General features: G+C 53.8%; 1 protein-coding gene across 3 annotated transcripts; it reads right to left on the bottom strand.

Moving 5' to 3' along the window:
* Window positions 1–5,742: 5,742 nt before the first annotated feature.
* Window positions 5,743–13,186, bottom strand: LOC140265304 (uncharacterized). 3 transcript variants are annotated; one of them, XM_072361222.1, is made up of 5 exons: window positions 12,754–13,186; window positions 9,760–9,842; window positions 9,442–9,568; window positions 8,732–8,842; window positions 5,743–8,626 (listed from the first exon to the last, which is right to left on the bottom strand). In XM_072361222.1, exons 2-5 carry the CDS (start codon window positions 9,781–9,783, stop codon window positions 6,450–6,452), a joined length of 2,439 nt encoding a protein of 812 aa, XP_072217323.1. In that variant the 5' UTR covers window positions 9,784–9,842; window positions 12,754–13,186; the 3' UTR covers window positions 5,743–6,449. The 3 variants fall into 3 exon arrangements, with proteins under 3 accessions (XP_072217323.1, XP_072217325.1, XP_072217324.1); XM_072361224.1 differs by having other exon boundaries at window positions 5,743–8,623; XM_072361223.1 differs by lacking the exon at window positions 12,754–13,186 and having other exon boundaries at window positions 9,760–9,897.
* Window positions 13,187–15,019: the final 1,833 nt, after the last annotated feature.

Here is a 15,019-nt window from a genome sequence, read left to right as displayed (position 1 = left end):
TGTACTGAGGTTAACTGAGGGGTCTGTTGGGGTTTACTGAGGGGTCTACTGAGGGGTCTACTGGGGTCAACATAGGGGACTACTGGGGTGTACTGAGGGGTCTACTGGGGTGTACAGAGGGGTCTACATAGGGGTCCACTAGGGTCAACATAGGGGTCTACTGAGGGGTCTACATAGAGGTCTACTGGAATCAACTGAGGGGTCCCCTGGGGTCTACTGAGGGGTCTCCTGGGGTCTACTGGGGTCTACTGAGGGGTCTACATAGGGGTCTACTGGAATCAACTGAGGGGTCCCCTGGGGTCTACTGAGGTCTACTGAGGGGTCTACTGGGGTCTACTGAGGGTTGAGCTCCAGACAAAGCTCTTCCCACACACCTTGTGAACAGAATTGTTCCCTTCCTGGTGACCCATCAGCCCAGCTGAGGTATCCTTCAGGTCCTCACCTGCTGCCCCACAGCCTCCCCCACAAACCCTTCACTACTTCTATCATCATTAAGGAACACCCCAACCCACGCCATCCTACGGTCCTGTGACCATCCAGGACCCTTCCAACACAAGCCGATCCACGCTTCTTTGATCATCAAGGAGCCTCCCAAGGAGCGCATGCCATCCCAAACACAAACCATTCTCTGGTTCTTTATGACCTTCAAGGACTCTTCCAGCACAAACCGTCTTCTGTTCCTGTGACCTCCCAGGACCCTCCTGTGCTGGTGACGTCACAATGTCGTGCTGACCTCACAGAAGCCCCCCCGGGGTGGGGCAGGGGCAGTGGGTCAGCGCCGAACCTGCCGGCCCCATTCTGCAGGCGGTGCAGGTCCTGCGAGCAGCTGTGCCAGTGGTGCAGCAATGCGGGCCCAGTTTGCCAGCGGAACATTAACAGCTCTGCAGCGCGTGGAGCTGCTGCAGCAGCTGGAGCAGGTGAGCTCTGGGTGGACGGGCACAGAAGGGCCGAGCTGCCGGCTGGAGGGCACCCTGCCCACGGCATGGCAGCAGAGAGCCGGGTGCCAACGCCGCTCCTTTCCCCTCGCACAGGCTCACGAGCGGCTGATGGAGAAGCGCACGGCCGCGGCCAGGGCGTCTTTGCTGAAGGTGAGCAGATGCTGCTGTGTGGGGTGCGGTGGGGTGGGAGAAGTGCCCTCGTGTGGGTCTGCAGCTCCAGCCCTGCAGGCCCTGCTTGCCCCGATGGAGGAGGCAGGAGGGGACGGAGCCCCGTGGGAGCGCCGGTGCCCTGACGGCCGCTGCTCTTCTCTTTCCCACAGGACGCCCAGCAAATACGGGCTGAAAGAACGGCTGCCCGTAAGGAGGAGCTGGAGCAGGTAGGGGGCAGTGAGGGCTCGTCCTCACAGCTCGGCATCCTCACGTCTCTGGCTGTGCAGGAGGACCTCGGTCCCCATCCCTCGGGTCCATCCGTGGGACCCAAGGCGGCCAGCCCTCATGACAGCCGTTGTCTTGCAGGAGAAGCAGCTCATTGCCCAGCTGGAGGAGCAGCTGAAGGCCGGGAGCGAGGAGATGGAGGTAGTGTGGAGGGGCGAGGGGAGCGGGGCTGCCCACCCCCGTGTTGTGGACATGGAGCTCAGCCTTTTGTCTGCCAGGTGCTGCGCCGGGAGAAACAGCGCCTGCGAGAGGAGCGGGAGGAGCTGGAGCTGGAGGGTGCCTGGTGAGTGCATGGGAGCCACCCATGGGACCCTGCACCCCACGCCTGCACACGGGGGTCTCTGACACACCTGGGGCAGCAATGGGACTGCAGCGCTGCTGGGGATGGGGCTCTGCTTCCTGCATGGTGTGGCAGAGCGGCCCCGTCCCAGCCCTGGGGTGGGCACACGCTGCTGGGGAGCCCCCGCGGTGACAGAGGCCGGCAGCCTCCAACCAAGCCTTGTTGCCCACAGGCGGCAGCATCAGATGGAGCTGGAGGTAGAGCGCGTGCCTGGGGCTGTGCTGCCGGAGCTGGTGGAGGCACAGCTGGTAAGGGGCAGAACACACGGCACCCTCACCCCATCCAACAGTGGTCTCCCTGGGGACTGTTGTGCTGCTGGGCTCCCGAGTCCTGCATGAAGCCCTGCTGCGCAGCAGGCCCTGACCACCATCCCTGCCCCATCTTCACCTACAGGAGAAGAAGGAGCGGGCCAGGAGACGTGGGCTCTCCTTCTGGATGCAGTGAGTCTCCCCTCCTTGCCCTGTGCCCACCCGACAGCAGCCGGGCTCCCATCAGTGGGCTGATGGCCAGGACCCCTCTTTTGCCCCACAGGACCATCTGCCTCATCTTGGTCTGCCTCCAGCTGCTGCTCGTTGCTGTGCTGGGCTTTGCCCTATTTTACGCCCGGCACTATGACCAGGAGCTGCTCTATCGGCTCCTGCTGCGGGTGCTGCCCCAGCCAATGTACGCTTCCGTGGCGTACTTTGCAAGCAGGACCCTGCGTGTGGTCTGTGATGGGCTGCTGCCCATCTGACCGCCCAGCTCAATAACCCCTCCCAGCTCGGGGCTGCGTGCTGGGGCAGGGGACAGGGCTCTGTCCCCACGGAAGGGGCCTGTCCTGTGCTCCTGCCCCCAGGCACAGCAGTGGGGCAGTGCTGGCAGGCGGCTGAGTGCCACCACGTTGGACTTGTTGGAAATCAGTCTGGACTGTCATCGGGAGTCGCTGTCAGCTGAAGAACAAACCTCCGACGGCCCATCAGACGGAAGATCCGCACCCGACAGCAGGACGTGGCTGGATCTACGGGCGCTGAACCGCCTCGCTTTGCTGCCTCTCTGTCCCTCCTTCCCTGCTTTCCGTCTTTTCTCTTGGTCTTCTTTCATTCTTTGACTCATCAAAGCAGCCGTGGCCTATGCTAACGGCATCTCATTGTAATTAGCCCATTACCCAATGTTACCTCCAATTGGTTGTTGTTGGTTGTTAAGAAAGCCCTCAATAAATACATACCTATTATTCCCCTCAGTTTGGCGGTTGTGACCCTTTGCTGAGCCGGGGAGACTCAGGGGATGGGACAAAATGCAAACGGTGCATCCCTGTCACAAAAAATCCTGACCCCAGGGCTGGAGGTTGTGGCTTTCGGACCCTTCCAGCAGTTCTTGGGGAGAGCAGCTTCAGGGAAGCGAAGGCTGCAGTGGGCAAGGGATGTGAAGCGAACAAGGGTGACAAAAAGGCTCTTGACAGGTTCCCTGCTCTCTGACCTGTCTCGGATGGGGAGCAGAGCAAACCCCCACGATTCAGGAGGAAACAGAGTCCTGCTGTTCCACCTGGACCACCACGAGTCCATGGGGCCGGATGAGATCCACAGCTGCAGCTCCAGTGCTGTGTTCAGTGTTGGGCCCCTCACTACAAAAAAGGCTCAGGGGAGACCTTATTGCTCCCTATAACCCCCAAAGGGAGGCCGTGGTGAGTTGGGGGTCGGTCTCTTCTCTTGCCTAACAGTGATAGGACGAGAAGGAATGGCCTCCAGCTGCACCAGCTGAAACGAGATGATCATTACAGTCCTTCTAAACGCAGGCCATCTCATGATCCTATGATAAGATATGGAGAGCACCCCAATGCCCTCCACTGCTCCCCAGTGCCCCAGTGGGGTGATGCTGGGGTGATGTTGGTGGTGATGCTGTTGGGGTGATTTCTCGCTCCAATTTATAGGAGGGAGGCAAGGTTCTTTGATATGTGTACCCGGCGTGAGATTAAGAAGCAACGGTTCAAATATTGTTCAAACTTCTAATCCACTCCTCGCCAGGTGTCTCAGGGAGATCTCACTCCTTATCTGCATCCTTCCTGCTCTCCCAGACCCATTGGCTCCATTCCTTGTTATTCTAACTAACTAGATCATTCCTTTTCCCACCTTCAAACTACATTTAACTATCCCCCTTTATTCTAAATTCCAACAGAGCCTCTGCTTCTTGCTTCACTGTTCAAAATCCCATAACAAATATTCTTGGAAGGCAAAGGACACCTCAAAAAAGGGTGTAAAATCAACTCTCAATGGACCGTCCCCTATCTTTTATTTGCTCTGTAATATTTGTGTCACCACTCCTGCAGAACCACGGGCTGCTGTCTGTGACAAGTTAGTGGTGTGTGCTGTTGTAACTCAGACATTTGTGTCATCCCATGTCTTATTCAAGTTGAAGTACACAACGTGTTGTATCTTCCATGTACTTTATAGCTGCAACTGATGAACATTTAACTCCTCCTTACCACCCGTCCCTTTCCCTTATGCTTACCTTATTTATTTATTTATTTACTTATTTATTCCCTCATTTCCTCACCACCTGAACGGACATTTGTGCATCAATTTCAATCATCTTTTCAGCAGGTGGTGCAAAAGACAAAACTGTTTTTCTTTGTGGTCTCCAATCTTGCTTGGCGAGGCCTTTCTAGTGCTAAGAGTCTGACTGAATTACCCAGGGGGGTGAATGGTGGCTGTCACCATGCCACAGTGCCTCTGCTTGTGATTGCACAGATAAGCAGAAGAGGGACAAGCAGCCTTTTTCAGGGGTGCTGCTTGAAGGAGCTGAGCACCGCAAAAGGTGACAATGAGTGTGCAGGACAACAGAGGCACCACTCCCTGCTGGCACATCTGTACGGCCAGGAATGTCACATTAAACTGAGAGAAAAAAACCCACAGCAATGGGGGATAAAAGGCCATCCCTAAACTGGGGACTTTGCAGACAAACTCCCAAAGACAGCTTTGGCAGAGAATTCCCTGAGGGGAAATCCTCTTGGAAGAACCCCCGAGGCCGGCTTGCTGCCGTGCTTCCTGGCTTTCTCCCAGATCAACAGAAATAGGGAAACCCTGCTCAGTGGTTCTGAGAATATGGAGATGTAAGGCAAAACAACAAAACAGTGAGAATGCCTCTGGGGGGAACCTAAAAGGAAGGAGGAGACAGGTGACCAGTGCCACAGGGCAGGAATTATTGGACGCAGTTGAAGGGCAAGTCATCCCAGCTCACGGCTGGGCTGCTGCCTCCTATTGCTGGGGATCCCCACTCCTCCAGCTGCTCGTTCCCTCCCACGTGTTTTCCCTTGGAGCTGTGTGTTCCTCCAACCCTGATGAGCCTCTCCTGCACCAGACCAGGCCCCTGCTCCCTGGGATGGAGGAAGCAGCTCTCCTCAATGCTGCAATCATCATCTCCTTCCAGCTTGATGGGGGTCAGAGAGCCTTCAGAGAAGCTGGCAAGCTCCTGCTGGCTTCACTAGCTCACCAAAACCACCCTCCACTTCCTCACTACCTGCAAACTGCATTCCAACCGCAGCAGCTTTAGCTGAGCCCAGCAAGTGCAAAGGCCCTTCTGCAGGAGATCTCAGACACACCTTCCCAAGGCCAAAGCAAAAACCTTCAAGCTCAAAAGGAATCACCTGCAAGACAAGCACACACTGGAGAACGCTCCCATATCTCTGTGCTGTGGGGATGAGCTGCTTGGGCACCTGTGGGTTTGCACTGCCTTCTGCTCCCACCACCTCCTGAAACTTGGAACGGCGCATTTAGGAAGAGCAAGCTTTGTAGTTTCATTGGAGACGGCCAAGGCTTGGTGCCTCACAGCTGCTCTGAGCAACCGATTAAAGAAGAGCAGTAAAACCGATGTGTAGCACAGCTAGGGAGGATGATAGGGTTGTGTGGAAGAAATGCCTTCTCCAGAAGCAAGCAGTGGGCTGGAGAGGGCACCAAAACCAAACCCTGCTTGCACCTTTCCCTCTCCTCATTAAACACGCCGACATTTATTTTAAGAGCAAAAACAAGACTACAGAAAGCTCCAGAACAGCTCAGCTACTTTATTCACCCCCTTCCCTTTCCACTCAGAAAACCTCCAAGAGCCACGTTACTGCTCTGATGACCCTTCTCTCAGCCTCATCAGTGCACTCAGAAATGACTGAGAGCAACACGTGCACACAGACACACAGCACAGCCCTGCACAACCGCTTCTCCATTAGGAAACGGCATCAAAAAGTGGCTGCTGGGAAGAGCAGAAGTGGAAAGCTGGCATGGTGAGAGAACTGCTTTGGGCAGCAAGGAAAGGCCAGCTGAAGCTCCTGGGTTAAGTCCCTTCTACAGAGGGTGTCGGTGATGCCGTCTCCTTTGCAAACTATTCCTGAGTGGGGAGAAGCATTGGTCTCCCGCATCCCTGGGCTCTCCAGCATCCTGAGGGTCCCTCTGCTGGGGGTTTTCCCATGAGAAATGAGGCACCAGCCCTGAGAGAAACTCTTCCTGCAGGAGACGTACTCCCAGGAGCTACCTGTCCTGTGGACTGCAATGTTTAATGAGGACTGAGCTCTGCATGAAGGTCTTCTGGGAGTGCAGAGGAGCTCTCTGCTCGGCACAAAGCCCTTCTCACACTCAAGGCTTCCTGCCATGTGAACTCACTGCTGCAGACATTCTGATACCACAGCAGATGGGATTCTCTGAGGGAGAGAAAAGACAACTTCCCAGGCATCTCCCTGCATGCAGGCCTGGCCAAAATGTTCCACCAGACAGAAGCTATGGTCTCTCTCCTTTGTGCATATGCTGGTGCAGCTTCAATTCCCACCTCCTTTTGAAGCTCTTCCCACACTCAGGACACTGAAAGGGTTTCTCTCCTGTATGGATGCGCTGGTGGCGCTTCAAATCAGAACCGCTTTTGAAGCTCTTCCCACACTCTGGACACTCATAGGGTCTCTTTTTCGTGTGGATGCTCTGATGCAGCGTCAGCTCAGAACGCCTTTTAAAGCCCTTCCCACACTCAGGACACTTATATGGCCTCTCTCCTGTGTGGATGAGCTGGTGGTGCTTCAAAACAGAATTCCTTTTGAAGCTCTTCCCACATTCAGGACACTTATAGGGTCGCTCTCCTGTGTGGATGCATTGGTGCATCTTCAGTTCACATCGCCTTTTGAAGCTCTTCCCACACTCAGGACACTTATATGGTTTCTCTGCTATATGGACCCACTGGTGGCGCTTCAAATCAGAAATGCCTTTGAAGCTCTTCTCACACTCAGAGCACTGATATGGTTTCACTCCTGTGTGGACGCGCTGGTGCATCTTCAGTTCATAGGTGCTTTTGAAGCTCTTCCCACACTCAGTGCACTTAAATGGTTTCTCTCCTGTGTGGATGCGCTGGTGAATGGTGAGGTGGGTTCTGCATTTGAAGCTCTTCCCACAGTCGGAGCACTTGCAGGGTCTCTCTCCTGCGTGGAACTGCTGGAGTTTTGTGAGGGTCCCCCCGCTCCTGCAGTTCTTCCCACACTCGGTACGCTTACATGGTCTCTCTCCTGTGTGGATCTGCTTGTGCATCTTCAGTACCCGCCTCCTTTTGAAGCTCTTCCCACACTCGGGACATTGAAAGGGTCTGTCTCCTGAGTGAACATTCTGGTGCAATTTCAATTCATAGCTGCTTTTGAAGCTCTTCTCACACGCAGGACACTTATAGGGTCGCTCTCCTGTGTGGACGCGCTGGTGCAGCTTCAATTCCCACCTCCTTTTGAAGCTCTTCCCACACTCAGGACACTGAAAGGGTTTCTCTCCTGTATGGATGCGCTGGTGGCGCTTCAAATCAGAGATGCCTTTGAAGCTCTTCCCACACTCAGGACACTGAAAGGGTTTCTCTACTGTATGGACGCGCTGGTGCAACTTCAATTCAGAGCTGCTTTTGAAGCTCTTCTCACACTCAGAGCACTGATATGGTTTCACTCCTGTGTGGACGCGCTGGTGCGGCTTCAATTCAGAGCTGCTTTTGAAGCTCTTCCCACACTCAGTGCACTTAAATGGTTTCTCTCCTGTGTGGACGCGATGGTGGATGGTGAGGCTGGAACTGTTTTTGAAGCTCTTCCCACACTCCGGACACTGAAAGGGTTTCTCTCCTGTATGGATGCGCTGGTGGTGCTTCAAATCAGAACCGCTTTTGAAGCTCTTCTCACACTCAGAGCACTGATATGGTTTCACTCCTGTGTGGACGCGCTGGTGTGACTTCAATTCAGAGCTGCTTTTGTAGCTCTTCCCACACTCAGTGCACTCAAATGGTCTCTCTCCTGTGTGGACGCGATGGTGGATGGTGAGGCTGGAACTGTTTTTGAAGCTCTTCCCACACTCAAGGCACTTATATGGTCGCTCTCCTGTGTGGACACGTTGGTGTCTTTTGAGTTTAGAACTATCTTTCAAGCTCTTCCCACACTCAGGGCACTCGTACAGTCTCTCTCTGCTGTGGATACGCTGGTGGGAAGCGAGGCTCCCACTGTCCATGAATTTCTTTCCACAATCAGAGCACTCGAAGGCTCTCTCTCCTGTGTACATGCACTGCTGCCCAGTGGGCCGGAGGCTCCATTTCTTGCTCTCTGCAGAATCAAAGATCTCGTATTGCCTCTTTGCTGAGTGCGTGCACTGCTGGTTAGTGATGCTGGAATCCATTTTAAAGCTTTTCTCACACTCAGCGCACGGATTCTGCTTTTTCATCCGGCACGCATCCTCGCTCCTGGTTTCCTCAGGCTGCTTTGGACCTACGCTGAAGTCCACTGTGTTCCTCAATGTCATTCCCAGGGGTTTCTTGATGTGCTCACCCTGACCTTGCTGCAGGCCTTCCTGGGCATCCCTTCTGATTTCTTCCACAGAGATGCGACCCCGCTGTATTTCTGCTACGCGACTTCTCTGCAGCACCTCCTTTGTATTTTTGATCCCATCGGCTGCTGGATGGCAGAGGAAATGCAGCAATAGCACACGGTGCCCAAAATAAGACACAGGCAGAGAAGGCTCTTACAGCCCCAGCGTTCCCCTTCCCTCCACCACCTCACCTGGGATGAGGTCTCCTGGCACGGCCTCAGGGCTACGCACATCTGGGATCCAGGGCTCTTCCCCTGCTTCAAGCAGGGAGATCAACACGGGTTTGGGGGCTGGAAGTGGAGCTTCAGGGAGAGAGAAACAGGGAACAAGAGAGCATTAACCTCATGCTGGCACAGTGCCTGTTCAACAGCTCCACTCTGTGTCCCTCCCCAGGGAGAAACCACCGTTTGGGCCTGAATGACACCGCGCCTACAGCTTCCCTTGGAGCAAAGAATGCTTTGACATCTCTGAACATTGTGAAGGGATATTTGTTCTTTCAAATTAACTTGACAACAGCTTATTTATTTTCTTACAATCTACCACTGGTCCAGGCATCAAAATGTTGATGGCAATTGCATGGAAAATCCTCAGTTCCATAGCAGTAACCAGGGAGTCATCTGTGAGCTGGAGCTGGTGGCACCATGCAACACACAACACAGGGGCTGGTTTTCTCCCCCTGGCTGATGCCTGCTTGCCAGCACTGACTCTGCGGCTTTGATCAGAGTGCCGTGCATACTAATCCCTTCTGAAACTCACGCTTCTCAGTATCTCCTTTCCTGCTGGCACTGTGGTGTTAGTCAATATGTAGCTGCATGGCGATTATTCAAGGCCCGGCTTGCAGAGGCTCATTCTGCACAGCCAAAGGTGCCCTAACGAGGAGGAAAGGCAGCCAAGCTCTCACCCAGCGAGGCCACGCACTGGTACGTCTCCAGCATCACGTCCCGGTAGAGCGCTCGCTGCGCAGGGTCCAGCAGCGCCCACTCCTCCCTGCTGAAATACACGGCCACCTCTGCAAAGCTCACAGGCTCCTGCAAGCAAAGAGGCTCCTTGCTGGGAACAGCCAAGGCCCAGGCAAGCAGCCTGCACAGGACACAACCTCCCATCCCAGCTGCATCTCTGTCCCCAGCACACACATACGCTGGCTGAGGGCACCTCCCTCTTCCCCTTCATTCACATCCCTGGCCCCTTGGCCTCTCCGGCCTGCTTCCTCACCCCCTACCTCAGCTGGATGTGCTGCGGCCATTTGCTGCTCTCCTGCAGGCTGGGATGATCACGGCTGGAAGGCAGAAGTTGAACTGGAGCCTGCAGGGAGAAGAGAAATGGCAGGGGAGCTGTGAGGGAATGCAGCAGTCCCAGTCCCAGCTCAGCCCTTCTGCAGGGCACTGCCTGGCCTTGCAGAGGAAGACAATGAGCTGCAGCACTGGAAACAGTCTGGCTCAAAGAGATGAACCGTCACAAAGCTGTCTCAAACTGGGAGGCTGAAACAACTGGTAGCTGACACTTAGTTCAACAGCTGAGACTGAGCCGGGGACTTAAGACAAAGCACGGCAAGCAGGCAGTCATCGTACCCCAAAACGGGGAGCAGCCCAAGTGCCCCTCCAGCTCTGCAGGACCTGCCCTCCAGCAGGGCTGTCTCCGCAGCTCACACCTGCACTGAGATCCCTTGCAGCTTGACATCAAGACTCCTTCTCAGTGCAGATCTTCCATAAGACACCCGTGGTTACTTTGGAGCTTTCATGTGTTCTCTAAGGTTCTGTCTTAGAGGGACCGTGCACGTATGATTCCTTCCACACAATGCCTTGACCAAGCTTGGGACTAGGAAAGGATCCAGCCACATCCTAGCTCCTTACCTCTGTGGTCTGAAGCCATGAGAAAGGAAGGGGAACTACTCTGAGCCTCGTGACTCAATGGGAGGGCCTCCTGTAGGTGTGTGTGTAACCCTACCCTCCATGCAGTAAATAACCAAGTGTATCCAGCCACCTCCGATCCTGTTGAGTCACCGTTAAATCTCTACACCATATCCGTATTATATCAACAAATATCGTCCTGCTTCTCCCTTAGGAGAGTTATGCTGCGTTTGGATCCACCTGTGACCAACGGGCAAAGTCTGCAGGGTAGCAAGAAGGGAAACAAACCGATGACAAGAGACATGAAGCGCATCCCAAATTCTTCTGTGAATGTTCTCGTGGCAACTGCTGTAGTTGAGCAGCAAGCAGAGGTCACAGGGAGCAGTAAAAGGACACAAAAGGGGAAAGGGGTTATCAGCATTGTGTCAGGTTTGGAAGTGACATATGAAGCAAAGGAGAACTGCACCGGTCCTCCCAGAATCAAAAGCGACTGATAATCCACAATATTTCTGCTGCGCTACGCGGTGAAGTTGTGCCGGAGTCGCCTACAATCCTTTAGGACACACATCCTCCACCTCTATGGTTTGGCTCCAAACAGATGTGAAATTGCACTAATAGCACTAATTAACGGCACTGCCTCTGTACTGTTAAGGCAAACAGAGGCAGCAGAATGACGGCTTATTTTCTACCTTAGCTGCAGCTAAGGAAACTGAACAGTGATAGACGAGGAATGGGAAAGGGGAGTTTGATTGGAGGTCTGAGTGGTGAAGGAAGTTGAGGACATACAACAAGGACAGCCTGTGCCAACTGGGGAATCTTTGGATTGCCTGCAAGCACTCCTAAAGGGGACGGCTACCCAGGAAAGAGCAGCAGAAATACTGTTAGAAAACGGTACGGCCATCCAACCATCCAGCAGGAGGTGCAGAACAGCACCTGGTTCATGGCAGAGCACCGTGAATGCAGCCCCCAACACACAAACACAGCGAGCCTCAGCGCAGATGGCAGCTGCCTCTACAGATCAGTGAGGGGAACACCTGGTGGCAAACGGATTCAATCCTCTGGCAGATGTCTGTATATCCTCTCAGGAATGGAAGCAGCCTTGGGCTTGATGAAATCAACCCAGCCCTCAAAAAAGGGTTGGGAAAATACTTTGTGAAGGCGACTGATGGCGTTCTCTAAACCACCTCCTGCTGATGTTACCTAAAATAAAAGTGATGATGACTCACATTCCTCGGGTAAGAAAACGGCGAGGAGTCAGCTGGATGGCACACACTTCTCAAATCAATAGGACGGCTTACTTAAACACGTAAATAAATCAACAAAACATCTGAACCATAAGGCAACTTATCGAATAGTAGCAGTGCTAAACAGAACAATTAAGGCAGTAAACAGCCACGTGGTTACAACAGCCTTGTTAAGCCGCTGTTAGAGCACTCCGTGATTCCTGCATGGTATCAATAAATACATTCCTCCCTCTCTCTCCAGCTGAGCACGCAGACTGCGCTCACTGCCAGGGGACGCTCTCAGCAGCGCGTGCCCTTTGCAGAAGGCAGCCTGGGCTGTGCTTTACTCACCTGCTGCTGCTCGGCCGTGCTCTCAACGCGTGCTCCATTCAGCCCGCAGGCTGCCAGCTTCTCATCGCCTGTTCGTTCCAGAGCCCAGTGCCGGAGCTGCTGCAGATGCTGAACGTGCTCAGGGCCCGCAGCTGTGCGCTCAAGGCATCTGCAGCTGCCGGGACAGCCTGAACAAAAGCCTTGCGAGGGGTTTGCACAACCCCGGCTGAGCCATCAGGCAAGCGCTCAGCAAACAAAAGGCAACGCCATTGCAAGGGTCGCTAGAGGCACATGTTGCCCGCAGGGAAGCTGGGGACTGCCGGGGAGGAGGAGCAGGGGGAGGGCAAATTCTCTCCTTTTAGGCTTCGCATTAAGACACTCCAAAGGAGGCATCGTGGAGTTTAAAGCTTGCATCAAGCCACGCGTGCAGAGCTGCAGAGCGAGGCCGTCTCGCGTCTCCCGTGGCCCAGAGGAAGAACTGCAGCCCCAGCTGCGCTGTGTTACAGAGATCCAACCGGGCAGCAGAGCACGCTGACCTCCTCTGCTCCCTTCCTCACCGTCCCAGCTCCGAGCCCGTTCCCGTGCCACTCGGAGCTCAGCCCGGGCTGCATAAACTGCTCCCCTGGTTGCAGCTCGTCCGGGCCAGCAAACCTGCTGCGCTGAGTGGGAGCTGGAGCGGGGACCAGGGTCCCGCCTGGGGTACGGCAGTGCGGGTTCCGCCCCGTCCGCTGCCGCTCCCCGCTGCTCTCCCGGCGCTGCTGGCAGGGGGCAGGAAGCGTGCGCTGCTCTGCACGAGCCACGAAGGGCACCTACCTTGGGTGCGGAGCAGGCTGCTCCCAGTTCTGGTGCAGGTAGCCAGGCTCCTCGGAGTCGCGGAGAGCAGAGGATGCCGAGCGCCCTCAGCCCGGAGCTGGCCGCAGGACGGCCTTGGTGCACCTCCTGCCACCGCGGGGCTGCCCGGATGCCTTCCAGCCAGGCTCTCGCCTCTTCCGCACAGGCTCAGGAAGGCAGGAATTGCCACAGCGAGCACGTCCCGAGCCGGCTGCCAGGCAGTTTCACAGCTCGTTCTCATGGCACATCCGCACCCGGGGGAGCGATGGGGGCTGTGTTTAGTGACGCTAATGAAGCATCGCTTTCTGCCGGCTCTCTTTGCTTCCTTCGGTGGGGACATTCGCACACCCTTGTTGTCACGCATCCCTCCCTTGCTGTCCTGGCGTTCCTTTCATTCCTCTCACCCACCAGCAAAACGGCGCTGAGGGGAGTCTATATTCCGCCTGGGTCTCGATTTGAACAAAGGATCGGTTCTGCATTGATACGATTCTTATCTCTCGTATACATTGCTGCCATTCTCGGTTATCTGCTCAGGTTATTGCTGGGCTCTGGGCTGTTGTTGGGAAGAAAGTCAGCAGCCTTTTCTGTTATTCTTTGGTTATTTTCTAGCAGCTTATATTCCCCGGCAATGTGTAGTTTGCAGTGCCGGCAGCTTCTTAGTTTCCCTGGTTGACAACACGATTTCCACGTGTAACACGATTACATGTAATCATTCACATGATTACACTGTTGATTTCTACAAGTTTTGCTTTCTCTTTCAGGCGTTGTCTTATAGAAGCCTTCCTCTTCATCACTTCATTACCCACCTCCTCTAATATCATCGTTTGATCTCCCTTAAGGGGCGGGGGCCCTTTAAAGGTGAGGGGGCTCCTTTAAGGGGCGGGGTCTCTTTTAAGAGGGGGGTCTCCTTTAAAGGGGGGGTCTTTGGGTTCGGGGGGGATCTCCTTTAAGGGGTGGGGAGCCCTTTAAGAGGGGGGGCCCTTAGGGGGTGGGGAGGTGCTCCATTAAAGATGGTGTTTGTTTTAATAATGCTGCCTCAATTAATCTCAGTCCCCCTTACACATGGGACAATACAGCACCCTATGGCCACCAGGACTCCTGCTACTGTAATCAAGTAAATAAATATGGATATAATCATCCCTTTCCATTTACCAAGCCAAGAGTCCAACCATCCAGTGATAGAGGTATCCCTGAATGATCTGCCAATTCATTGGCAAAAGGGTAGTAAGCCCCCGCAGTGCCCCAGTTATTGAGCCATTGGGAGATGAGCTATTGGGGATGGAGGTGCAACAGTGGGTCCCCAGCATTACACACACACACACCCCTTTTCAGCTAGCATCGTATTGTTGGAAATATCCTCCATGATTTTTGTTCAGGACGGTATCTCTGATCAAAGCAGTTCTTATTCGCGATTGCAATGGCGGGCGCCCTGATAGCAGAAGCGAACCTACAGACACGATGTGACAGCTTTTATACCTTGTCTCCCATCTGCTTTCCCCTCCCCTTTCCCCTTTGGTTGGCTATTCCAGGTTACAGTTTTACCCGAGGTTTGCATTTGTTCATTACATAATTACGTTCTGAAATGTGTTAGTTCACGTTGCGCTGGTCAGTCGCCATCCTGCTGCTTTTGTTTCCAAGATATCTCGGTACTCTTATCGTCCTGATATGTTGATTCCCTTCAAAGCTTCTTCCATTCTGTCCCATAGGCTTTTGTTAAACAAAGAGCTCGGAGGGTTCCAGTCCTTCCCGATATCTCTTCAGGCACATCCTTAGGTATGTCACCACTTGTATATTTTTGACAACAAACCATTAGAACATACACTGTTGCTGGTTTATACAGGTCTATTGTGAATTATTTGAACTTCTCCTCTTTGGATCCTTTACTATTCAGGTCTTATTTGTCCAGCACCAAAAATCAGTCGTTCTATTTCAGACAGCTGGACAGACAGGAGCTGCAGTCTTTGTACCCATGACTTCTACCTAATAACTACAAATCGCTTCACTGATATCATGAGACCTTGAAATAAAATATTCTTATTCTAAATGCAGAAACAACGTTTGATTCCCACAATTCCCCCTTTTCTTCTTTATGCACTGTTGATTTCTGCAAGTTTTGCTTTCTCTTTAAGGGCGTTATCTTGTAGGCCTCTTCCTCTTCATCACTTCATTACCCATCTCCTCTAATAGCATCATTTGATCTGAGTACGGTGGTGGTTCCGCTGGTGTTTGTTTTAATAATGCTGCTGAA

The sequence above is a fragment of the Excalfactoria chinensis genome, unplaced genomic scaffold (genome assembly GCF_039878825.1).
Source record: "Excalfactoria chinensis isolate bCotChi1 unplaced genomic scaffold, bCotChi1.hap2 Scaffold_84, whole genome shotgun sequence".
NCBI lineage: Eukaryota > Metazoa > Chordata > Aves > Galliformes > Phasianidae > Excalfactoria > Excalfactoria chinensis.
The sequence above is the reverse complement of the archived record's forward strand: the minus strand, read 5'-3'. Positions and strand labels throughout refer to the sequence as shown.

Excerpts from the sequence above, each read along its gene's own strand:
- LOC140265304 (XM_072361222.1), bottom strand. The coding sequence starts at position 9,783 with ATGGCCGCAGCACATCCAGCTGAG. Across the intron at positions 9,569-9,759 it reads CCGCAGCACATCCAGCTGAG|GAGCCTGTGAGCTTTGCAGA; the intron begins GTAGGGGGTGAG and ends CTTTGCTTGCAG. Across the intron at positions 8,843-9,441 it reads CCAGTGCGTGGCCTCGCTGG|CTCCACTTCCAGCCCCCAAA; the intron begins GTGAGAGCTTGG and ends CTCTCCCTGAAG.